Source organism: Capronia coronata (assembly GCF_000585585.1).
Source record: "Capronia coronata CBS 617.96 chromosome Unknown acBCG-supercont1.1, whole genome shotgun sequence".
In the NCBI taxonomy this organism is placed as follows: Eukaryota; Fungi; Ascomycota; class Eurotiomycetes; order Chaetothyriales; family Herpotrichiellaceae; genus Capronia; species Capronia coronata.
Window position 1 is genome coordinate 3,298,808 of NW_006912893.1, and position 24,436 is coordinate 3,323,243.

At 52.3% G+C, this 24,436-nt stretch overlaps 7 protein-coding genes across 7 annotated transcripts; 3 read left to right on the top strand and 4 right to left on the bottom strand.

The window, feature by feature from the left end:
• Window positions 1-1,204: 1,204 nt before the first annotated feature.
• On the top strand, window positions 1,205-2,970 carry A1O1_01166 (uncharacterized protein; the record flags this gene model as incomplete). The annotated part of the gene is made up of 2 exons (XM_007722079.1): window positions 1,205-1,400; window positions 1,478-2,970. The coding sequence occupies 2 exons, from the start codon at window positions 1,205-1,207 to the stop codon at window positions 2,968-2,970; spliced, it is 1,689 nt and encodes a 562-aa protein (XP_007720269.1).
• Window positions 2,971-3,999: 1,029 nt separating this feature from the next.
• On the bottom strand, window positions 4,000-5,530 carry A1O1_01167 (uncharacterized protein; the record flags this gene model as incomplete). Its single annotated transcript, XM_007722080.1, has 3 exons — window positions 4,000-4,462; window positions 4,536-5,089; window positions 5,174-5,530. 3 exons carry the CDS (start codon window positions 5,528-5,530, stop codon window positions 4,000-4,002), a joined length of 1,374 nt encoding a protein of 457 aa, XP_007720270.1.
• Window positions 5,531-9,025: 3,495 nt separating this feature from the next.
• Window positions 9,026-9,888, top strand: A1O1_01168 (uncharacterized protein; the record flags this gene model as incomplete). The annotated part of the gene is made up of 2 exons (XM_007722081.1): window positions 9,026-9,263; window positions 9,341-9,888. 2 exons carry the CDS (start codon window positions 9,026-9,028, stop codon window positions 9,886-9,888), a joined length of 786 nt encoding a protein of 261 aa, XP_007720271.1.
• A 1,573-nt stretch (window positions 9,889-11,461) lies between these two features.
• A1O1_01169 (uncharacterized protein) lies at window positions 11,462-12,911 on the bottom strand (the record flags this gene model as incomplete). Its single annotated transcript, XM_007722082.1, has 2 exons — window positions 11,462-11,692; window positions 11,754-12,911. 2 exons carry the CDS (start codon window positions 12,909-12,911, stop codon window positions 11,462-11,464), a joined length of 1,389 nt encoding a protein of 462 aa, XP_007720272.1.
• Window positions 12,912-14,999: 2,088 nt separating this feature from the next.
• A1O1_01170 (phosphatidylserine decarboxylase) lies at window positions 15,000-18,434 on the bottom strand (the record flags this gene model as incomplete). The annotated part of the gene is made up of 4 exons (XM_007722083.1): window positions 15,000-15,221; window positions 15,286-18,132; window positions 18,180-18,224; window positions 18,282-18,434. 4 exons carry the CDS (start codon window positions 18,432-18,434, stop codon window positions 15,000-15,002), a joined length of 3,267 nt encoding a protein of 1,088 aa, XP_007720273.1.
• A 1,403-nt stretch (window positions 18,435-19,837) lies between these two features.
• Window positions 19,838-21,642, top strand: A1O1_01171 (uncharacterized protein; the record flags this gene model as incomplete). Its single annotated transcript, XM_007722084.1, has 5 exons — window positions 19,838-20,015; window positions 20,078-20,716; window positions 20,765-20,932; window positions 20,985-21,156; window positions 21,210-21,642. 5 exons carry the CDS (start codon window positions 19,838-19,840, stop codon window positions 21,640-21,642), a joined length of 1,590 nt encoding a protein of 529 aa, XP_007720274.1.
• A 1,891-nt stretch (window positions 21,643-23,533) lies between these two features.
• A1O1_01172 (uncharacterized protein) lies at window positions 23,534-24,386 on the bottom strand (the record flags this gene model as incomplete). Its single annotated transcript, XM_007722085.1, has 2 exons — window positions 23,534-24,236; window positions 24,379-24,386. The coding sequence occupies 2 exons, from the start codon at window positions 24,384-24,386 to the stop codon at window positions 23,534-23,536; spliced, it is 711 nt and encodes a 236-aa protein (XP_007720275.1).
• Window positions 24,387-24,436: the final 50 nt, after the last annotated feature.

Sequence of the window (24,436 nt, forward strand, 5' to 3'; positions counted from 1 at the left end):
GCTGGAGCGAGGAATGGAAAAGTTGATGGCGAGTTGGATGGCGACGAGAGAGACGTAGGTACATAGTACGTACTAGGTATACAAAAGGCACTACTACAGAGTACCTTAGGTACCTATGTCAGTATACTACTACCAAAAGGTACCTAGGAATGAATGCTCGCTTGTGTGGAGGTAGACTGCGGCAAACGGGGAGAACGTCATTTGAACAAAATACTCATTAAATACAAAGAATACTGGGACATATTATCCAGTGTGCGTGGACATTTCAAGTTCGATACATAGATCCCGGCTCAAGCCGCTTCTGCAAAATGAGGTCAATGGTGCATCTTGTGCATCGCCATTATTCAGCCTCATCAGTCCCGTTCTCTACATATCTTGTTGATTGGAAGATGCATGGTCGCTTAAGATCAATTCGAACATTCCATCTCCGGTAGCATAGGGCTGCATCCAGGTCTCAAGTTTCAACACCCAAGGAACCTGCCTCTCGTGCTCACCGCAATCCAGCGCCTCCTGCCCGTCAAGATCAGCCCCTTAGTCCTCTCTATTCTCATTCCAGAACAACCCACTATTTCGGCGGTCGCTGGCGCTGGCGCTGTACATTGTGATAGGTGTCTGCACTATTGGAAGTATCCTCACGTCTCAAAAGCAGAACATCCCCCCCCTCAGGCTGGTGTCGCGAAATCCAACGAACCCCCTTCTACCGCGGTGCTGGTAAGCAAGAAAGAGCAAGAGCAAGAGCAAGAGCAAGAGCGGAAGCGGAAGCGGAAGCGGAAGCAAGAGCAATCCTCAAAGTATCCTACCAACTTCTTTCGCCGTTTCCACTGTCACGGCAGTCCTTCGCGAACGTTTGTCCTGGTACGACAACATTGGCTCTTTGTTCATCCTCTAGTAACCTCTTACATTGTCACTCCCTTGGAAATATTCACCACGAGCCACGACGACCGTCTCTAGGTTCTTCACCGACAAAGCAGGCGCCACTCCTCAGGATCACTCTTCTGAGGACTCCTCTACTTCTGGTACCTCCAAACGTCCCTCACTCTTACAGCGGCTGCATATTCACTCGCCGGGAAAGCGACCCAAGGCGGCTCCGAGCCTGACCATCCCACCAGCCAGTCCTTCTTCTCTGCCACCCATCGCAACCAATGTGAGTCGAGCTGGCTCCTCTCATTCCGATGACGCGACGATCGCCGAGATCAATCAAATCATGCCGCAGTCTTTGATTATCAGCACTCCCCCCTCGCATTCGGTCAAGAGGCAGCGGTCCCAGGAGATAGGGCCTGAGTCGTCAAGGCCAGCCTCGTCTGGAACAACTCCATCAACGAGATCAACTAATGAGATTGATGACTCAGCAAGACAGGTTGCTCTCAAGCTCCCATCGTATTTGAAAAAGACAAGGCAGGGTAGGTATCATTGGAGATGAAGGCCATGACGCTTGTTCTAGACCCCCTGACTTGACGGCTGGCTGACATCTCTCCAGAAATCACCACGGCATTCCAAGATCTAGAATGGAAGCAGCGATACCGCCTCCAGCACGCCTTTCAGAATCCAGAGACATCCCCATTTCGAGTTGACCGATCTCCAGCAGTCGTTAGCCGGAACCGATATGGCAATGTTCAACCTTGGGAGTCAGCAAGAGTGAAGCTTCGGAAACCAATTGGCGGTTCGGACTATGTGAACGCGTCACCCATTACACTCAGTAGCCGCAATGTGCATCAATATCAACGCAGTGATTCCTCGGCCTCAGCGTCAGCAGCGCAGGTTGAGTGCAGGTACATTGCCAGTCAAGGACCGAAGGAGGGGCAATTTTCTCACTTCTGGCACATGGTCATGCAAGAGACGACGGGAGAGGTTGGAGTGATTGTGATGCTTACCCAGCTGTATGAGGGAAACAAGGAGAAATGCGCGCAGTATTATCCCCCCAACTTCGACAACCCAACGATTGCTCTTGCGGCCCATGAGGATGGAAATGGAAATGAGAGTGCTAGGAGTACGGACGATGGTGATCCTTTCCTCGACGCCCCCGCAATGATCGCCGATGCTGATGGTGTAGGCACAGATTCCCATTCTGACAACCCGGCATCCCAATCGGACCAGGCAAACCAAGGTCAATGTGGGACGGTTACGTTGATGTCCCTCCATGAGGATATCAAACTTGGATGTGAGGTGCGAAGATTGAAGCTGACAATCGACGGGGAGTCCAAGGAAATTTACCATTACTTCTACAAGAATTGGCCTGATTTTGGAAAGCCCGAGGCGGAAGATCGAAAGGCTCTTATGGAACTCACCAAAGTGACCAAGGAAGTTGCCGGAGATTCTCCCCGTGTCGTTCACTGCTCTGCTGGAGTGGGACGGACAGGGACTTGGATAGCCCTGGACTTCCTCCTACAAGAACTTGAAGCAGGTGTATTGATCGAGTCCTCATCATATTTCGCCAACCACCAACCCCCATCGAGATCCTCTTCCAATGCAACATGGGGGAAGAGCGGCCCTTCCAAACCAACCACACCCGATTCTAAAGACGAGGAAGATGCCATATTTGAAACGGTCAATGCACTGCGTGAGCAGCGCATGATGATGGTGATGAACGAGTTGCAGTACAGCTTCTTGTACGAAGCCCTCAAGGAAGCATTCATTGAGAAATATGCCCAGAAGGAGACTGGCCCCATGGTCGCTGGAGTCTTGGAACCCAGTCCAAAAATTGCCAGGAAAGGTGCACCTTTTGGCGGCATGTTTGAAGATACCCATGTTGGTCAGGTTCAGGGAGACGAGGACACAGTATCCGAGGCTGGTCTAGAGTCCGAGGCGGAGACCGAGATCATGGAGAAAGGCAAGCAAGACGGCGATCCTCAAAGTGCCTTAGAGGCGGCGACCGATGCGCCAGATCCTTATGCGGCTGTGGCACCGGAAACAATCCGCGAAGGGCAGAGGAAGCAGGAGCAAGACGAGGTACGTGATCATGAGGTGAAATGAGTCTACGGGTTATGAAATGCATGCCTGAGCATCCTGGTGATCCGGGCATGGTGGCACTGCATTGCATGTGGCAAGCAAAGGGGCATAAAACCTCCTCAGCACGCCAGACCTAGTCATACCCAGCCTGCTGTCTCTGCTCTCTGCCGAGCTTGAGGTAGCGAGCGGCCACTTTCAATGTTGCAATAGGATACGAACACACTCGATCAGGTTGGCGTTGTATGGAAGGTACCCAGCGTTGTCGGGAATGCGTCGATCCAGGTTCTTTGGGTTACCAGACAAGCATGGATAGCGAACTAGGAGTAGCCTCAAGCCCCGTCCCTAAGGTGACCACTTCATCCTGCCATTCTTGTCTCAGTACCTTGTCTCTTGGTCTTGCGTGTGTCCTTTAAATATGGGATCTCGCTTTCCCCCTTGCTGGCTGTTCGTCTAGCTGTCTCTCCATCTGTCTCACCACTTCCCATCAACCGTTCTGGTCAGCGGTTTCCTGTATTGGGCCGAACGCGGTGGAGCGGGCACGAAGAATTCAAGCTTGATGAAGTACCGAGAAGAACAAGGCGCGGAAGATGGGACCGGGATGCACTGATTGGTAACAGTTGTTGATAGAAGCGTCGAGGAGCCGGAAGCGACTGCCACAGGAAATCGGGCACAGATGTGTGTGTATATGAAAGAACAATCCATTTGATTAAAGTCATTAATCTGGCGGGTAACTTAATAGGCAGTCCTTGTACCTTTACCTGTACCATCCACCCTTGTTGCTGGTCCTATATAGAATATCCAAACCCCCCATCCAGAGCGATGCCTGTATCACATATATTTCCAAGTCCCCCCCAAAAAGAGACACCTTTATGATAACCGAACCCTTGTCATGTCTATACGTGTCGTAAAATCGATGAAAACCCGAACAGAAAAGAAGCCATTCTCCAAACTCCACGCTTGCATCGCTCACTCGATTACTTGTTGTTTGTTGATGTCAAAAACTCAAGAAAGAGAAAAAAAAGAAACGTCGGCGCGCGCTCTCCCACCGACTTACTATGCTTGATCGCAAATGGCCCGGGCGGAAACACTCGCGGGCATGGGTCCGTCGTAGAGGGCCTTCTGCTTGGCACATTCAAGCAACCACCTCTCCAAGGCGGTCTCGTCCAGACCGGCTAGCCACAAGGCGGTTTCGGAGCGGGCGCGCTCGGAGACCTCCTCGTAGTATTCCTTGTCGGTCATCAGCTTGGTCAGTTCGTCGACCCAGGGCTGGATGTCCTGGTCAGGGACGATGTAGCCGTCGTCGTCGCGCTCGCCGGTCAACATGTTGACGTGGACGATGGGCGGGATGCCGAGTTTCGCCTCGGGGATGGCACCCGCGTCCGACGCGATCACGGGGATACCGCGGGCTTGGGCCTCGACCACGACGATGCCCCATGCTTCGAACCACAGCGAGGGCACCAGGAGCACTTTGATCTCGGACCACGCTTCTTCCATGTCTCGAGCTGTTGGACGGAGACTGGTTCATAGAAAGTTAGCCACTAGTTCTTTGTCTGTGAGGAGAGAGAGAGATATGATGATGGGCAACATACTCAACATTCTTCAGTTCACCGAGTGATTTCTGCAATTTATTGTCCATGCCCCAGCTGGACCATGCTGCAAACTTGAATTGTGGACATCGCTTGGCTAGCCCCTGAAGAATGGAACTGCCCTTGACGGGACACGGGTTGACGATGCCTACGATCTGTTTGTCCCAGTTCCGCCGTCGCATGGGCAGGCCGTGGGTCTTGGGGTCGAGATATGTCCAAGGATGATGGACGTGGAAGGTGGTGTTGAGTTGACCGTATTGTCGCGCGTAGTTCTTGAGCGCCTGCGACACGGACCAGATGCCGTCGAGTCCTAACAGCAGTTTGTGTTCGCCGGCCGAATAGGCGGATCCGGAAATCCCACCTGCGTAGGGCCCGAACGGTAGCTGCTCGGCCGTGTGGACGATGCAGATCCGGCAGACGTCGCGCAGCGAGGGCATGACTGACGTGGCCTTCATGGACATGCCATCGTTGAAGATTACGTGCGTTGGCTGGAACCGTCGAAGGTACCCATCTAGGAACATCAGAAAGACTTGCAGTCGAGTGCACACTAGATCGTGCTGTATACAGCAAAGCAACAACAGTCAGTACGCTTGTCCCTGTGCCGCCATAGACAGCTTGAGAAGAATCAGGGGTGAACATACCTCAATCCATCGGGCGGCTTCCTTGGCGAGCTCGTGGTCGGGGAGGATCTTCATGAAATCAGTCACGCTGACTGCGAGGTTCCTCACGCCGTCGGCGTCGATGAATGAGTATGTTCTCAGGTCGACGCTGGTGTCTTGGTCCGCTGGTACGGTTATCTTCTCGGATTCTAGTTCGGGGTTCAGTCCGTTCGCTACCATCTCTTCGCAGTAGTTCTCGACCTCGCGGTCCCAGACATAACACAGCTGCGCGGCTTGGTGGCCGCGAGATGCTAGGTATTTCAGTAGCATCAGATTCGATCGGTAGCCGCCAGAGGAGCTGAACAGGCCTTTGGCCGTCTGGAATAGGAAAACACGCATTCTTACTGCTTTGGACGGGAGGGATCAACCGTGGAGGGATGTGGACTTGGAGATGATTTGCGGCAGGCGGAGCTTAACTGGGGGACTGTAACGTGAAGGCTTGACTTGGGTGAAGGTATGGATGGAGAGAGAGTAACACTGTTGGTGAAAAGGGGGAATTCCCTACATATCTTATCTTCAGGATGTTGGACGACTATCTCACCTTTGTCCCTGCTGCCATTTGCGACCAGACTGGATTGGTTGTCTCTAGAGACATGTTGGTTTCATGAATGGAAGATTCGGTGTATTTCTGGAGCATGACGGATTAGGCCACGGGTGTGTTTTCGATGCGTTGCTAAAGACAGTGCAAAATGTATGCATCGCCGATTCTCGCACACCAGCCCGCGCGGAGAAATATTTGTGACTGCTCCACTTGGGGCCATGGTGCTATAATGGCTCTCCCGGATAGGTATTGTCGGTGGCCATAGCGAAGTGTCCAAGAAGATATTGTTGTTACAACATCTGAGATCTGAGCGTGTTGTTGGGAGGCTCCGATGGAAGCCGATGCACTCTGGTCTCAGGCCAAGGAAGGTAAAAGAATTCATCGAATCTGGCGGTAAAGATAGCACCTCGCACCGGGCCAATAGCAGTTGATAGATCGGGTGGATGGGGCGGATGCGAACCGATTCGGATGTTGCGTCTTGAATTCCCATTGGCTCGTTGCCCACGACATCCACCGTCTTAGGACAATTCCGCCAGATACAACCATTCAATGAGGCTCTGGTCGTCGCAGAAGATTCTGGTACTTGTAGAGAGAGACCTTGCTTCTCCCACCACATATTGCATGATCGCATCTGAAGTGTCCATTTATTGGCAATAACTCGTCGACGATGGATGCAAGCCCTCAAGTCGATGCCCGTTTTAGCGCGCATGTGGATCTTCGAAAACGAGGCAGAAGCGAGATAAACCGTGGCCAGGACATATCTGGGATCTGTTTTGCTTGTTTACAGAGGTAGCATCCCAGGTGGCCACCACTTTTAGCCCAGTATCGAAACGAGCTTATCAGTCGATTCTCGTGTTTAGTGCTGAGGCCGATGCTCGGAAGATGCGATCACTGGCCAACGACACCATCACTCGATGGTCTGCCATGTGTGCTTTGCTTCGTCCAATGACATGACCAAGTATTGTGTTGATATCAAAACTGTGAGGTGAGCCATTTATGTACTTACTCAAGTTAGAACTTCATTTTGCCCTGCGAGGACGTTAGATCAGCCCAACGGACGGCTCATAATCCGGGCAAGACAGCACCTGAAGTGGAAGGCGTGGGCAGTCGTGTTCTTCGGGCGCAACACCGCTTGGTGAAGGAGGGTTCTTGCCGGACTTTACCTCTTACGCAGCTGACATGCCTGCTTGCGGAATCCCTCGTTGGAAGAACCGTAGGGTGACTTGCTAAGACACTTTGAAGAACTCAAAGATCGCCATTGCTGGCACGGTCCTCACCATGGATTATGCTGCAAGGGATTGAGCAGTTCTTTGAACCTGGACCGTCAGGAATTCGCGGAATGAACATGACGAGATGGACACACCTGCGGACCAGGACAATCGCCGATCAGTGGTGCAGTGAAGTGCTCCCTGCATCGAAGCTTGGCGATCACGACAAGCACGCCGCCCGTCGATATTTGGTCCTGATATATTCGAAAGGCAGAAAACTCGTTCAAATACGCAAAGACACCTAGGAGTTCGAAGCGCGTCACTTAGTGAGGAGATCAGCAGTGATAGCTCAACCTTTCAATTCGGTAGAAGAAGAGTTGGGAAGTCGACAGCTAAGTGGAAGGCGTGCTCCTAGGCGAAAGCCTCCTGTTCGAACCGCACTCTGACCATATGGATATTGGCCCTTTCTGACGACGCCGAAATATCGATCGCACCCGAACCCGATGGCCCAAATATCTTGATCCGTGGATCCCTGGATTTCGACTTCGAAAGAATCCTGTACTCGACTCAGGATTTCACTTACTCACAACCCCGCATCGAGGGTTTGTGAGAAAAGTTTTTGCTCTCCGACCAAAATGTGGGAAGTTTGGGAGATTGCAGCGGTATGCTCTGCCCTGCCTTGTATTTCCTGCATTCCTTCTTGCCTGTCGCACAGTCCATAGACGTTCGGGCCTGATGGTACAGGTGTTGAGTTGTGTTTCAGATCCCGAGGAGTCCTGACCCTGGTTAGGTGCGGGTCCTTAGCTTTACACTCTTGGATATTTTGAGAGAAAGCAAACGCGCCCTTCGAGGACGTGGTGTGCCCTCCCAGTCTCTTACTTCTGATTCCTGGAGGCACCTTTTGCCGGCAATGCATAGCGGTAGGCGGCCAGAAGCGATCAACTGGGATGTCGTACGCACTTGGTACGGAGCAAGGAACTTCGCAAATAGCGGCTCCCAGCTACAGGTAGTCTACCCATCTGAACACATCCGTTAGTGGAGGATCTTGTTTCAATTCACGTTCAAACTCATGTTTTCTGCTGTCGAATTTCGATGACGTCACTGCCCCTGACCACGTGACCCAAGATCGCGAGCCTTATCACGTGCTTTTGGTGGTAACTCGCTAGTCCGTTTTTGGTCAGAATGTTTCCTTCCGTTGCATTTCCTGCTTCAGGATTCTCCCCTTGAATCCCTTCAGTCCCTCCATCTACCCGAATCGACCTTCCCTGGGGTCGGATCTGATCGATGCTGCTTCTTTCGTCTCATCCTCCTATAGACATGTCATCGAACACACGTCGCTTGACGATCTCCGACCCTGGACCCGGAGCGAAGCAAATTGAGGGACGCCAACCTGGAGCCTCATACTGGACTGCGCAATACGAACGCGGTCTTTGCTTCGAGATTGCATGTCAATGACCATCTAGGTGCAAGATGCAGGCTGCTGGCAAACATCTCAAACATCGTGAATAGCCAATTCCACACGTAGATTCCATGATTCCATGTGCAGCGAGGGAGTCCCTGCCGTTGCAGTTCGGCTTCTATTGATTCCCAACCCCTCGTGCGATGCATCCCATTGCCGTCAAGGTCCTTCAAGAATACATTACAGTCCTACGCATTTCAATGACATGTATGATGGCCTGCGAAACGAAAGGTGCGTGCACTTGGAGGCCGAGACGCCAGAAGTCAGAGGGACGACCCCTAGTCGACCATGTGAAACGAGACATCCGACAGGCTCTGCCTCAACTTCGAAATCCACGCTCGGGGACTCCCTCATCCGTTCAATCTGCGTGGGTTCGGTATAAGAAACATGCAAGGCCTCCAAACTAGACTCTGTTGGCTCTTCTGTCCATCATTACCACCCATACACATTCATTTCCAATCTTCACGGTCTCTTGTTTTCTGTTTCTTGTAGCATCGCTCGCTGGTCGGGCCTCATTCAATCATTCTTTTCTGCCAGCAGAGTCTCTCGTTTCTCAAGATCCATAAAGTCTAGCATTACACTCCTTTCCGCATTGTTGTCAAGTTCACCAATCTCCTCCAACAAACATGATCGTCAAAGCCACTGCCGTTGCTCTGCTTGTTGCAGGTTCAGCCTCAGCGGCCGCTCTCATCAACGCAAAGCAATATGGCGCCGAAGCAGTCGTCAAGGCAGATCCCGACTATGGTCTTTGCATTCCAACCATGAAGTTCGAAGGCGGCATCAGAGGCCGACCAGCCCTGGAATTTAGTTTTCTGCCTGCGGATCCATTGTGCAGCAAAGGTCAACAAGAGGCATTGAATATCAGTTCGTTCACCCAAGTTTCCCTTTCTTGTCTCATGTTACGTTTCATCTTCCATGCCGGATCATCTAACGATCATCAGACATCATCACAAACCGCATCTGCGATCAACTCAGCACTGTGTGCGCAGCCAACCAGGCAGCCCAGACGCTGTGTCGACAGGCCCAAGCGAAGATCCGCACACTGGGCACCCGCGACAAGTCGACCGCCGACACCTGGAACACACTGCTCGGCTTCGGCGGCGCCTTGACCAATCCCGACGGCGGCCTCGCCGAGCCGGACTCCCAGATGAGAGATCTCAAGGTGAAGAGAGACGTGGAGATGGAGAAGCGCGCCATCATCCCATGTTCCACTTCTGAATGGATCGATACTTGCACGGGTTGGCCCGCTGCGGAACCGGTGGTCAAGCGTCATGTCGAGGCTGATGCTGATGTTGCAGCTCCTGAGCCTGTTGTCAAGAAGAGATCTGCAGAGCCGGAGGCAGAACCGGACCCAGAACCACAACCGGAGCCGGAAGCTGAGCCGATGGTCAAGAGGTCTGGAGAGGCAGGAGCAAAAGCAAAGAGACAGGTCGAGTTCATTGCTTGCTCGACCACCGAATGGCTTGACGACTGCACCGGCTGGCCTTGAACTCCGCTAGCATGCTAGTCGTATACACGTGTGCATGTCTTCCGGGTTTCAATCTATGGGGTTTGTTTCAATGAAAACTAGATAAAGCAGGTCAGGTCAGGTCATGTCGGGTCAAGGTAGTCAAATACATGCTCGCTGAAGTACCGCAATAGTCCAACCGATCGCTTCTTGTCTTATCAGGTGTTGAACAATCAGACATTGATTCATTTCACCCCCTTTTTATGGTTATCCAAACCCGCACAGGTCGCGACCCAATATCTATTCCGTTCTGTACCTATGGTCTAACGTCTTTGCAAGGAGACTGAGTCAGAGAATGAGAGACAATCAGGGCAAACAGCACCGCGAAAGAAGGCTAAAAAGGGCATACAGATACAAAGCAAGGAACTGAATGTAGCAAGTGTCATTTATTTGGTTCTTCTATTCGCAATGGGCGCCTCTTCACTGGCAAAAGGAAGAGCAAGCAAACCCCTCAAGACAACAGCAATCGAGGAACAGCAATGTCCGTTGCGCCAGGAGTGCGAACTTTGGGGATCGCCCAGAAACAACCAACCAGCCTTAAAGCTGTCTTCACCTCATCCAATGTGCAAGCCAGCCAGCCAGGCTGGCATACACTGCCTGGAGACCAGGAAGCACCATTCCAACTCTATCTCCCATCTCCATCCATGCTGCTGCCTCACATGGAACTCACGGACCTCGGATCTCTGTGTCCACATGCGATGATCCCAAGCAAGCCAAACATCTCAGTCTCCCACGCAAGCGACGGAACAATAGGTCATATTTGCGTTGACCAAACCCGGTAGGTCTCAATCGCTGCTTTTGAAAGCATAGTTCCTGCCCATTTTCTTGTTGGTGGGTAAAGTCGTTGGATGATCTGACGACGCAGCTATGTGTACCATCCGACTCGCGTAGAGATTGACTGGAGTCCCAATCAAGCGCCCCAATGGCGAGGGAAGCTGCAGTGGCCAGTTTGCGTTTTTGGGGTGATGGGACGCTGGAGGGAACGATTCCGGTTCGAAAGCCCGGGGAAGACAGCGAGATACCACTTCGGATGTGGTGAAACACCGCCTCAAGAATCAACAAATTGGCCTCCGGCCGCGGTTCTTCGAGAGGTGCTTTCGTGCATGACGCGGAACAGTCTGAATCGGCTTGACGGTGTTCAGCAGAGTAATATTCTCGACGAAAGGTTGCGCTCTGAATGCTTGTAAGCAGGCTAATAAGTAGTAGTAGTAGTAGTAGTAGTTGTTGTTGTTGTTGTTGTTGTTGTTGTCGGGCTTGGCATGGCTTGCTCGTATTGCGCTTGAGACTGAGTGCGACAGGAATGCTGCCAGGTTAAGGCAGGGCTCGGGATAGAACCGAAACAAGCATGCTTCTTTTGGTATGTCCCTTGGCGGCGTTGCTGTTACCAGTTTTCAGAGCACGACTGTTAGGTCTTTTCATGACCTGACCGTCGTAGACCCCGTGGAATCAGCTGCTGTGCTGCAACGGACACAATCGACCACGGTGTCATACCCAGCATTGACAGGCTTGCTGGAAAGGAACGGAAAGACGAGGTTCGGATAACAAGCATTGGGCCTCAGATCACCATCCACACGGTACCGCCGACGACAAATACTACCGCCAGGATGGTCAAGATGCTAGCACCAGCCTTATCCTTGGTGGTGATTGGAGACATATGTATGGAGGGAGTGGTAGAGGCCGACGCGCCGGCATTGGGATCGCTTTTCGACGTTGCGCCTGTCGTGAGACTGAGAGGTGCCATTCTTTCGTCGATCAAATTTGCGCCGATCACGGACAGTGCGCACATCTAAAAGAGCGTCAGCAACGATATTCGCTGTGTTGTTTTCCTTCGCTAATTGCAAACTCACCTGTTGACCAACACCTGCAGTGCCGTCCCAAGTTGTTGTCCACCACTGCATGCCACATTCCCGCCCATTGTCACCGCCGTCGCATTGGCCTGCAGCAGCGGCAGCACTGCCGGCCAGCTTGGGCTTGATAGATTCTGCGGTGCTGGGAACAATCAAACTTGTCACAGCCATCCATCTCGCCAGATACGATTTGAAAGACTTTTCGTCCTGGTTGCAGTTCTTGGATTCTTCACATTCCAATTCGTACATGATGTTACCTCCATACTTCTGGGGGAAAAAGAGTGAGTACGTCGTGTTGAGGATTGAGTTGACACGGCCAAGCCAGAGGTCGCTTCCGTTGGTGTAGTTGTACATGTACGCCGCGCCAGAGAGCATGGTTCCGTAATTGTAGGTCCAGACGAAATTCGCGACGGTGGTGCAGTTGTTGTTGCTGTCGGTATTATCCCATATATAGAACATGCCAGTGTCGGTGTCGTTTTGCAGCAGCGGACTCCCTTCCATCCAATCCCAGACCTGGGTGGCCCAGTCTCCATAGCTTTGGTTTCCGGTAATGTACGCCAACCGCGCCGCCAGCTGAAAGTTACCGCCGTTGGAGACTGTGTTTTTTAGGTTGTAACCCGCGTTGAAGGAGAACACCTGCCACCGAAAGCCGCCTCCGCAGGTTTTCGGATCCCATAGCTCTCGTTGAAAGTTGAACACGGCCTGAGCCAACGACAACCAAGAAGGGTTGTCACCACCCGCCTCGGGAAACTTAGCCTCGACGGCATCTAAGACAGAGAAGGCCCAAAAAGCCTGGTCGTCTATGCCCATGCTCCTTGACTGGTTGGGAGGGTTGTAGTTGTTGTCCGGACCTCTCTGGAATTGAAGCGCCTGAGTTGTGACCGCATTGTACGTGGTATCGTTCGTGTATTGCCAGTAATTGATCAATTGCCCCCACATCGCACCTGCTTCCCACCAGCAGTAGACCTCGGGATTATTGGGATTGCAGCTCAAAGAGCCCGGGAGCAGACCGGGGATTTGGCCGGTCTCATTGCCCGTGTAGTAAGTCATCATGTCGTAGGCAACGGTTGAAGCGGCCGATTCGATCGAGCCGACGGAGCTGACATCGAGAGTAATGGCGGCCACCAAGGGCGCGAATAGAAGAAAAGGAAATCTCATTGTTGGTGAAATGGAACCGGAAGGAACGAGTGTGGTGTTCTACTGTCTCGAGAATTGAGACTGGATGATCTTGACCGCGATCCTGTGTGGAGGACGCGACCATCGGCCAAGGTGAGACGTTGAGCAGCGAGAGGATGGGCAGGAACCTTTCCTCCGAGTCTCGAGAATATCCGCCGCTAAATGAAAGAAATGGTGAATTTGGCGACGAAAAAGAAAGTATGCGAGAGAGTTGAGGAACAGAAACGAGAGAAAGGCCAACTACCGTCCGTGAGGAGTCGTGACAGATCAGACTCGGCACATCAGCCGTTACTAATGAACATAAATTGGGGAAGAAAAGACGACCAGACGACGTTTGGTGACAGCTGTGTTTGCTGTAGTCGACGTTTCAGTGATGGTCAGATTTGACGGGAGAGAGATGGGAGAGAGAGCGGGAGCGCGTGTGGAAGCTCCCCGCTATTTGCCGGCCATTGTAGCGAAGGATTCGGCCTCTGCAAATTACCTGAATCGGTTGCACAGCCTCCGACCGTATGGCTCCTGAGTTGGGCGTGGATGGAAAAGGATTGTGCGTCAAAAAGCGTCGGATCCCCATGGCGGTTGTCGAATGAAACGACGCAGGGCAGCGCAGCGAAGCGCAATGAATGGCAAGGTGAAAGCTGCAAGCGAACACAACACGCGTTCCGCTCTCCACCAGATATGATTTGATCGGATCTGATGGGCTAAGAAAGGCCTCTTTCTTTTTAGGCCGTCCACTTGTCTTAGAATTTTTGCGCGTGGGTGACGTCGGAACAGCAAATCATCAATCTCCCAGTCTCCAACGATTGTCTGTTCGGAAACCCACTGGCGCTGGCACTGACATGCCGGGAAGGGCGGCCAGCATTTGTGGCACCGGTCGTAGCCTGATGGCGATGGGAGGGAGCTTGAGGGATAGATGCGTATGTGCTGTCCTGTGTACCTAGTGAGTATTTGTCTCCGATACAGGAGCTAGAGAGATACTAGTCGTAGGAGGTTGTAATTGTAGGTGTAGTAGTTGTCGTGCAATGTTGAGTGAGCGATCAATTCAAGCCTTCTCAAGACAATTCTTCCAGTCACCCCACCCTGTCACCAAGAACTGCTCAAGCATTCAAGTAATGCTTAAAAGTTGCTAAGCTCCAAACCTGCCTGCCTGTGACTCCCAAGGGAGCTTGACCGAGCTTTGGGCGCTTAAGTACCTAGTTCAACGATAAGATAAGCGACAGGCCCTTACTAGTAGCCCCCTAAACCCCTAATAAGCCCCTAATAAGCCCTGCAACAAGTAGAAGGATAGGCACAATCATACTACCACCTGCAGCACCTAATGATGCCTGCGCTAATATCATGCAGTAGTAGTACATACCTAGCTAGTAGTACTATCTGGTTCATCTCCCCTGCATCAGAATCGATGTCTGCAGGTACGTAACGTAACGGACCTGATCCTCGGGTGGCTGCAGCCCGATCTCCCCAGTAAAGGCAAGGATCCCTAAGCCCCAGGGGCGAGAATCCGGGGTCTGGAACAGGGCGAAACCTGAACCATCACCGAAACGATACGCGCCTTGCAATTGTCTCGCAAACAGTCCACCACCCGTCTACTCCATGCAGGGCGTTGCGCCTCCCGCCTACCAGTATAGGCACTCGACACTTTACCCAAGGCCGGGTAGGAACCTACAGGTACCTAAGACATGGCTCTCCGTACGCTCCCAAACTTCGTCGATCAAGTTTGCAACCAGATAAGCGATCGTCTACCCCATCCACAGGATATGAGGACTCAGATGACAGATATACCGTGTATACTCAAGAAATACCTGGATACCCTAGAATGTTGCCAACCTTACAAAGAAACCCTACCATGTTCATGTCCAAGTCCATGTCAAGTGTGTTCATCCTGGCGGTCCATGTTTCTCGGAGTTTCAACAGGCGAATGAAGCACTTTTCTGTCCCCCATGTCAACATCACATCATACAGGCGTGCGCCTCCTTTTCAATCACTTTCCGCATTGTGGAGTGTCGAGCTGATATGCTTCAGCGACAGAATCTGCAAGGCACGTTCAGCCTTCTTTTTTGATCTCATCAAGTCTCAATGTATATTAGCCGGGTTGAGGGAGCTGAGACCCCCAGCTTTTCCTGATGATCCAGGCATCCAGCCCGACCTGCTGTCTTTTTCCGGGGCGATGCTCCCCTCAATGCGTCGTCTAGCTTCCTGTCTATCTGCATGGGTGATGTCGCTGTCATGTTTCTTCATGTCTGGTTTATGCGCCTCGACATGTGGCGAGTGGCCAACGGACATGCCCACGCGGACCTGGTCGAGAGTTGTCAGTCTCGCACGGAATGTAAGTGTTGTCGCTTCAGTCAGGCAGACTTACCAATGTCTCTAAAGCTCCATTGCTGTTCTCCACCAAATCGTCGTCGAAAACCATCTTCCCAGGCTCGAAAAACACAAGTATCGTGCTTCCGCCAAATTTGAAATAGCCCAGCTCTTCCGCGCGCTTGACTCGTTCCCCGGGCTTCCGTGTGATGATCGTGGAGCCGACCATCATGGCTCCGATACAGACCACCATCACTCTGCCGTGGGCCACAGAATCGATGGGGACCAGGACTCGGACGTTCTCACCGTACACGTCCAGCGCCGATCTAATGGCCATGGGGTTGACAGTATAATATTCTCCTTCAATGGGTTTGGGTGTACCCAAGATACCATCAACGGGGATATGGAACCGATGATAGTCTTGCGGCGCCAGCCGGAAAATGGCCATACTACCACTCTTGTAGCGTTTTGACTCCAATGGGTAGGCGTCGCCGAATAGTTTTTCCAGGCTGTAATCTCTGCCCTTGACCCAGATTCGGATCGCATCCTCGATTCTATTGAAGACCACCGTTCGACTGTCTGCAGGAGACACGACGACTTCCGGTCTGTCCGGCGCACTGCACGGCCGAGCACCTGGTTTCAAGGCTCGATAGAAGAATTCGTTGAAATTCTTGAACTGCTCGACAGGCAAAAGAACCTCGGACATATCAAGTCGATGGAATGAAATAAATGGTTCAATCTGAGCCACCGAAGCAGGATCGTCAAACTTTCTGCCCTGCTTGATGGACAGGGATCGCAGTAACTTCTTGATTCGTTTCTTCTCCATTTCCCGAGCACCCAACGCCTTGTACAGCAGCCGAATGCCGATGCGGACATAAACAGACATGCGCTCCTCGTTGATTTGGCCGGTGATACGGTCCTGCACAAGGATATTCGCGCTGTTAGCGCCCAGCTTGTAACCACCATAGCTGATCTTGGTGATGACTTTCGAGTACCACTTGCGCTGCGCCTGGCTTGAGGTCACAAACCCACCCATCACCAGGTTGTTGACTTGTCGCCAATCCGAGCTGGCACAGGTGGCAAGGTGGGTGATTATTTCGGCTTCTGTCCGCCGGTTCAGGTCTGGCTGGTGGCAGATGGGGCATTCTCGGATTGCGATGACATGTTCTTCTTCGTCGCCTTCGTCTATTAGGTCGTTGGACAGTAGCTTACCCTCTTCTCCTGCCGCACCAGTTTGTCCCTGCTCAATGGTAGCCACGCCAGCGCCGCTATCGCTTTTGTTTGAGGTCGAAGTCGCCTGCGGTGTCTGGCCACTCGAGCTTAAGCTGTCCTTGATTTTATCAGACAAGGACTTTTTCGTACTGACTCTTTGAAGTTGCTCTTCAAGGCAGATGACGGCTTGGTCAAATGTCAGATCAGGCTCGCCAGTGTCTCCATTTTCGGGGGCGAATCTCTCAAAGAACTTGTCAATTGTTGACTCCTTCAGGGTCGAGCCCAGCGTGTCGAGCATCGCCATGAATTCGATCTTGCTGATTCTTTTGCTATCATCCGTGTCGTATTGTTTCAGCATAGCTCTCCAAAATTGCTGTCTGAGTGCCTTGTAAGGCAAATATTTCCCCCGAAGATGCAGCTCCGGGGTATGTTTCGTTTCCCATCTTTCTTTGTTCTTCAACTCCAAGGGTATGACGTATGAGGGCATTGCGGGATCCTCGGCCGGTTGAGCAACGGGAGTTTCAGCGCCTCCTGGCAGCTTCAATGTGCTTCCGCTGCCGTCGGATGGAATGCTTGTGGGCGCCGGAGGGCGTGCTCCTTCGTTAACGCTCGTCAGTGACGTCTGGGAGTCATCTCGTTTGTAGCCGGGACGTGCCAACTTGGACAAGCTGCTTGCCGAGGATGTGCGAGATAATGGAAGACGGAATCTGGATCTATTCTCCTTCGGAGCCATGGCCGGTGAATATTCAGGGGGTTCTGGAAGGTCGTATAGACCAGTTTCCGGATCGGCTTCTGGTCCAGATTGAATGATTGTCTGAATGGGTAAAGTGGTGGATGCCACGAAGTCATTCCCGGACAGTTTGTCCCTGTCGATGACAGTGAAGGTCAAGGAGTAGCCGGTCTCCTGGCGCATGACTTGAAATACCATCTTCTCGTTGAAGACGGGATTCAAATTGTGCCGGATAACCTTCGTCCGAAAGACCTTCTTACCCAATGCTATGACCACGAAAGGATCCATATCAAAAGAAGTTCGAGTCATGTTGCGCTCTGGGGGCAGATCTGTGATCTTGATCACCTCCAAGAAGACGACCCCATTCCCGTCGTTGTCAACTCCAAGAAGGTTGTATGCTCTTGCAGCGATGGACTTGCGGCGAAGGCGAGCCAATCTTTTCTTCTTGGCTTTCTTCTCCGCCGTGTCAGGTTTTGGCGGGGATTCGTTCTCGGTGACCGATTCCGGGTCTTCGTCGAAATCGTCTACCTCATCATCACCGATCTCGTTGTCTACATTTGTAGACACGCGAGAGAGCTCGTCATCCTCTCCTTCAGCTCCAATATACGCTTGGAACTTTTTCCGGATTTCTTCGGGACTGGCCGAAGGGTTTGCAGAGTCCACAATGGAGAACTGCATGAGCACCTCGCCCGAAACTGTAGTCTCTTTCTTTGTAGACCTGCTTGATTTGAGTGTGTACCATTTCGGCTCTTGTTGGATTTGACCATTGGCGAAGATGTCTTCGATCGGAATGTCGAACTCTCCCATATAGTCTTTGCCAAATCGATCTTTGTCCCAACAGATGCATTCGAGGAGAGGGACGCCCGTGAGAGGCATATCAAAGCATATCTTCCATTCCGGGTTGAGGGTTTTGGGGATTGACGGGGTCGACTGCTTAGCAGTCCCCAGGGTCACAACAAGGTACTAGGAGGTTAGAGAGATCCGCTATGTTGTGGTGACCAGTCACTTACAGGATCAGAAGTGCCGGACTTGTCTTTTGCAGCCAGGTTACGTGCCTGTAGAGGTTGTTAGGACCCTGCGCAGTGCAGACCATCTACAGACTCCGTCCGTACCTTGATGACATAGACCTTGAGAATCAGCGGTTTCTGCTCGGGCTGTGTGTTCAAGCTGTGGTTACTCCCATTGTTGGGGGGACTGGGTCTTCGACTACTATCGCCGGAGGATGCTGCACCTTGATCCTGTTTCTTGAGGCCAAGATGGCCCATACCTCGGGGTAGAGGTAGGTGCACCATGCTGTGATCTGTCCGAAGGGCCACTGGGGCGACGAGGGAGGAAGGAGTCGTAGCAGGTTCAGTCAGGTCACTGATCAGGAAATTGTGTCCTCCGCGTCTCTTGACTTGGGCTGCGTTGTGGAAGGGAGAGCCGCAGGATCAGGATGAGAGGCTAGAGTAGAGCTACGTAATTCCAGCCAGGGCCAGACGAGCATGCGGCTCAAACGAGTGTAGGGACCTCGCTTCAGCAACCCCAGCGTCTCAAAGGGGCGAAGAAAGGTTTGGGAATGTGAAACAAGTGGTGTAGATAGGACCTATTCAGGTCGAGAGTCATTGCCTGCGATGCAAGCGCAATGAGGTGGATGGCGGTCAGATGTACGTAGGTACGTAGGTACTTGTGCTATCGGGAGTTGGAAGGGTTTCACACTTTATGATGCCATAGTACCTACTAGGACAAGTGACGACCCCTCGCTGTACTACCATGCAGTACTAGTACCTTAAGGCAAGCTAGAGGTCGTTATCGTTTTGCCGCCCAAAGTGCATGCGTAACACCCCTGGCGACATCACTGACACTGCCACCCCAGATGACTTGTTAGGAAAGTCGGCGGAGTCTATCCGTGTATCCTGTAAATCCTGTACTGTCACAGCTGTATACACCTAAGATACTGCGTATAAGGTTCCTTATCGACTAATATCGCATGGCGCATAATTGATAAAGACTCTATTTGACCAATCCAAACAGCCCGGCACAAATAGGTACTCAATCGTGTTTATGATCATTACCTAGGTATATAGTTGGAGGCATCTCGATGCATTGCATGAGGCGTCCAGGGCCAGTGAAGCTCCTCAGAGACCCCGGTTGTTTATCTGCTACGTCGTCGGTGAATGCATGCAATAAGACGAGTCGTTTGGCGCCCACCTGTGCCACGCACGACGGCACCATTGCATGCTTTGCTATGAATGTAGACCGGGGACATACAGCCGGTAGAGCCGCTGAACACTGCAGCTGGTATCAATTTTGGTATCGATTTCAGTATCAACGCAGGAAAGGCGGCTAAAAGCGGCAACACATAGTTGCTTGGCAGGTCGCCGTCAATCGCCAAATGTAAACACTGCCCTCCAGCCGGGGAGCGAGCCCGCGGTCCTAGCGACAGCCATCCACCAAAAGTCGAACAACTCACGAGCAAGCTCTCCTGCCCGCGTCGGCATAGTCTGCATTTGCGCCCAGTTTGATCACTCGTTAGCGGAAGCATCCTTAGAATGAGATACCACATTTAACGCAAACCCATGCGCATGCTGCAAAGGTCGCAGGGAAACGCGAAGCACACACGCCCTCACCCTTCACCCACGTCCCGACAAGTATGCTCGTCGTCCGCCAGCCGTTGCACCCATTGCCAATGTCATCGACCCAACGGCCAAACAGACGTCTCAGCGCACGGCTACAGGTGAAAGGCGACGCGCCGGGAGTCGCGACTCGGCCGTCAGTCAATGGGATTGTCGATGCGCAAGGAAGCACACAAGATGCAAGGCGCGCGCAAACATCCAAAAGCTTCAATGAAAAGAAGAGGAAAATGAGTAGGCTACCCCGAGAAGGGCGGACGAATTAGAGATACGGAGCATTCTGACATGGAAATTAGCTTACGATGAGGAAGACGATGGGTTCCTCTTTAAACGCGTCAAGCAGAAGGAACAAGAGACCACCAAGATACAGCAGCCCCGAAGCAGTGTACCGCCTCAAGTAAACACGTTGAAACCCCCAGAAACCACGGAAAGGTCAAAAGCACCGGAGGAGGAGGTCGAATCCCCATCAGAACCCAAGAAGAGACGGAAGAGGCTATCATTTTCTACCCCGAAACCGAAAGAAGGTGCACCAATGCGCCGCTCGAAGCGCCTTTCGCGCGATAATGAGCAGAAAGATGGAAGTCCGGCGGAAAAGGTGCCGCGCGACGACAAGCACAAACGTCGGCGGCAGCACCCTGACGAGCACCCTCCCGAGACAACCGAGACAGTCGATGAGAAAGAGTCATCTCATCAGCCTGAGCCTGTCAATAAGCTGGAGAATGGCAATATAGAAGAGGGCGACACAAAAGAGAATGTCCCTACGCACAGGGAGGATCATTCTGCCACGAAGATTGCGCTGCCCTTCGCCGACACACCGGTCATCAAGAGAAACAAAGCCATGCGCGAAGGCAAGGTTGGAAAAAACGAGAGAAGAAGTAGTTTAGGTCTCCGGGGCCGGAGAGCCAGCTCTCTCATCGAAACGGGGAATTCCAACGGTAAGGAGAGCAGACACCATCTCAGGCCAATGTACTAATATGTTGCAGCTCTTCCACACAAAGAAGTCGAGATATCGGATTTCTATAAGCATATCGAAAGCGAAGGTCTTCCGGAACCGCGACGAATGAGGCAACTGCTCACGTGGTGTGCCACACGCGCTCTCGACGAGAAGCCAATGGGGACGGATTTTGAGGACGCCAGTGCACCAGCAGCCGGTCAGTGGTGCCAAGGGAGCGTATGGGAGAGACAATGCTAACAGTGTCACAGCTCGCGTCGTCGAAGAGGAGCTGCTCAAGGAGTTGTCGAACAAGTCGGAACTGTCTGATTGGTTTAACCGCGAGGATGTGCCTGTCCCTAAAAGGCCACTTCCCGAACGACCGAATCCCAAGAATCTTCAGAACATCGAGAAGATTGCCGAACTCGAGGAACAGATCAAGCGGTAAGTCTCTCGCGACGCGACGTTACTTGCAAGCCGTGACTAACCGTTCGCAGACTTCGAGCAGAGAAAGATGCCATGGAATCTTTACTGCAGCCACCTCAAATTCCACGCCTGAGCGAGCTGGATACGCCAACAAGCCTTGGAGGCGGCCTCCCGGATAGAACACTACTGTCTGACGCTGATGTAGCAGCTCTTGAAGTATCAGCTGCTGCAGACACGACTTCTTTCGACCAGATATCGTCTCGACTAAACAGACTTTATCAGTCGGTAGGTCCGACAATTGACACTTTCGCAGACGGGGTACACGCAATAGGCCAATATCGCCAGTCTGCAGATAACGTCGCGGGCAGGGTGCTATCCATGTGCGCCCAAAAACTGGCGCAACGGGAGCACGACGGGCGGAAGAGGGCGCTGCCTGCAGCGCAGGGCACACCGCCCAAAGATCTAGGCGGCGTATTACGCAGTCTGAGCAGAGCTGATAGATGATGACGATGCTGCTGGCTCGCTTTGAATATTCCTATATGAATGAACGCTTGATGATCGTGAGCAAACTCCATATCTCTTCGTAAGGGCCTGTCCGTGAAGAGCTGCCACCCGAGATTGGCGCGTCAACAGCGTCCACTTATTCCGAAGCCGTCGCGAATTCACCTCAGCACCTTGGATGCGTTGGTCCATCTTCACAGGTGGTGGAGGCATGGGATATAGTCGGTACCTTGGAGGCACATGGTGGTGAGGTTAAGTGCATACCTACATGTATGTGTGCTATGCAGTGCTTCAAGTTCAAGAGCATGGCAATTTGCATGCGCCACAATCAGCCAGCCCCAGATCTGATTTAGGCTTAGCGCTCACAGCCACGATCAGGCTCCACCTCTACGTCATCCGAGTTGTCCGGGAACCGTTCAAGAAGTCGTGCTTCTCACTGCCAGTGTAGCCCTGCAGTGTTCGAAGGTCAAGCTGAGGCTGGGCTTCAAGGTTGGGCTTGTTCTGTGATACTGGATCTCGATCGACCAAACAATACGTGGGTGGCACAATGCCAATAATCCCTCGACTCCAATAGGTGCAGTGTCCTAGTACTATGTACCTTACCTTACGTTTGACTGTACTCCATCTGTAATTCAAGACACAAGTCGATCAAGCCTGATTTCTCGACCTGCCAGCATCCGCCGAGCTACTTGGCAAACCTAGGACTCATCCCTCGACTCGTTTGCAATGCAACTAGATTAATGTGAATCGTCATAGCAATGTAGGTACCTATCTCTGAACGGGGCTGGGTTTCAGGTAGCGCAGGACGAGTATCACACCATTTAACTTATCAGCAAACACCCTCCCATCTTCCTCATAAAGAAGTCGTTTCACCCACATCTACTATCCGTCCAGATCGCAGTTTCCTCCCGGACTGCATACTCAATACTCTCACTCACACCTGACTCTGCATCTCCGCCTACCAAACAAGGACGCCGACTCCGAACAGCCCAAGTCTTCCTACCTTCATCTACTAGCACCTCACCTACCACCTAACATATCCGACCTGGCGGCCAGACTTGACTTCCTGACCTGGTCTTCTTCCTGTTGTCCTCCATAAGTGACTGACGCCTTTTCCCCTTGCATACACACGAACTACGACACGGGCCCATCACTTCCAGTCGCATTCTCAACTTCCACCTCAACCTCGCACGCGTTTCGGTCGGCACCGACTCCTATCTGCACCCTACCAACATCGTCGCTCACGAGCCGTGTCCCCTCTGCCCAAGGACTCTTCAAGGCGGTCTAACAACTTCTCGTCAACTCAAAATGCCTCTATTCTACACGAAGAACTGGGGTGGTCGACATGTTGGCGGCGGGGTCAACGTCAGTCGTCGCGGTGTCAAGAGGAATCCGTTCAGAATCTCCTTCGGCCGGTTCAGCTGCTTCAGATAAATGAGCAGCGGCTTCAGGGGTGGACATGAGCGCTTCAATGCTCGGTCGTGCTCGTGTCGCGGCGATTGATGAGGGTTGAAGGGATGCTTCCTGGGAGAGCATGATATGAAGCATGCGCCACAGAGAACCGACAAACAATTCTTTTGTCTTATGGCGCTGGGAAGGAGTTACGAGGAATCAAGCGCTGGGTGTGACTACATGGATTTTGAGTATAGGCCGAGCGCCTTGCCCAGGCGAGAGTTCTGCTCCAGCGGCAAAACAATGCTTATGATGTTAACAATTAATGCAATGATACCCTCTATCCAGAAACAAGCAACGCTTCCAACCACTATCGTCAGACCAATTTTGGTGATGATTGCAAGGTTCTCATAAGTTTCATTGCGTTGAAAGCTCGAATGGCCGCACATGCTTGAATCTCAGTCTCGCTCAATTAGTAGCCAGGACACTGGAATATACAGTATTAATCCACGGCCATTTTCTTGGGAGGCTCTTCGCTTCCCACCGAGCTTGTCGAGGGGGTCACTTTGGTGTTCTGACCACTCGTCGTTATATCTTCGTCTTCGTCCCAGGCGTCGTCGGGAACATTCTCGTTCCAGTTATCTAGCTCTTCGTCGAGAGACCGTTGCACAACGCCGGTTTCTTGGCCGTCGACGCTGGATCCTCCAAGCACCCTATTCGCACCCTCCCCTAGCTCCAAATCTTCTCCTTCGAGAGCGTCACCCGTGAGAGCCGAAAACTTCGCTCTTCTTCGTCTTTCGGCCGCACGTCGATGGTATGCACTGGCCAGTCCCAAAGCTGTAAGGCTCCCCACTACATTGGCGAGGACATCCCAAGGGTCGAACTCGCGATCATTTGGCAGTAGATGCTGGGCCACTTCGCTTCCCACGGCAAGACATAGTGTGCAAACCACCAAGGTAAAGTGAATGACCCGTCTTCGAGTGGTATCGAGGATGAAGTAGAAGGTCGCTGTGAGGCCGAAAAAGAATATAAAATGCAGCACCTTGTCGGACTGGCGCGGAATATATGGTTGCGCGGCCGCAGGTGTGGAGGGCAGAGACGAATACGGAAGCAGGCCGATCGATGAGGAGATGAGCAAGAGAACCACGAAGGCGACTGCCACGACAGCGTTAGCAGCTTCTTCTCCTGGTAGCAGAGACGGGGGACTTGCTTGCAAAGGGAAAGCGGATTCGCATGGTTGATCGGATTCCCAGAGGTTTACCGGCTGGATGATATTGTGGACGTCTGTCCTTTTTGGCGGGTGCGGGTGCAAAATGGCTGGCGGCTTGGTGCCAGCTTCAGTAGAACACCAGCATCACCCGGGTGCCGAAAGGAAAAGGGGGAGGATCCGGTAAACGTTCGAAGA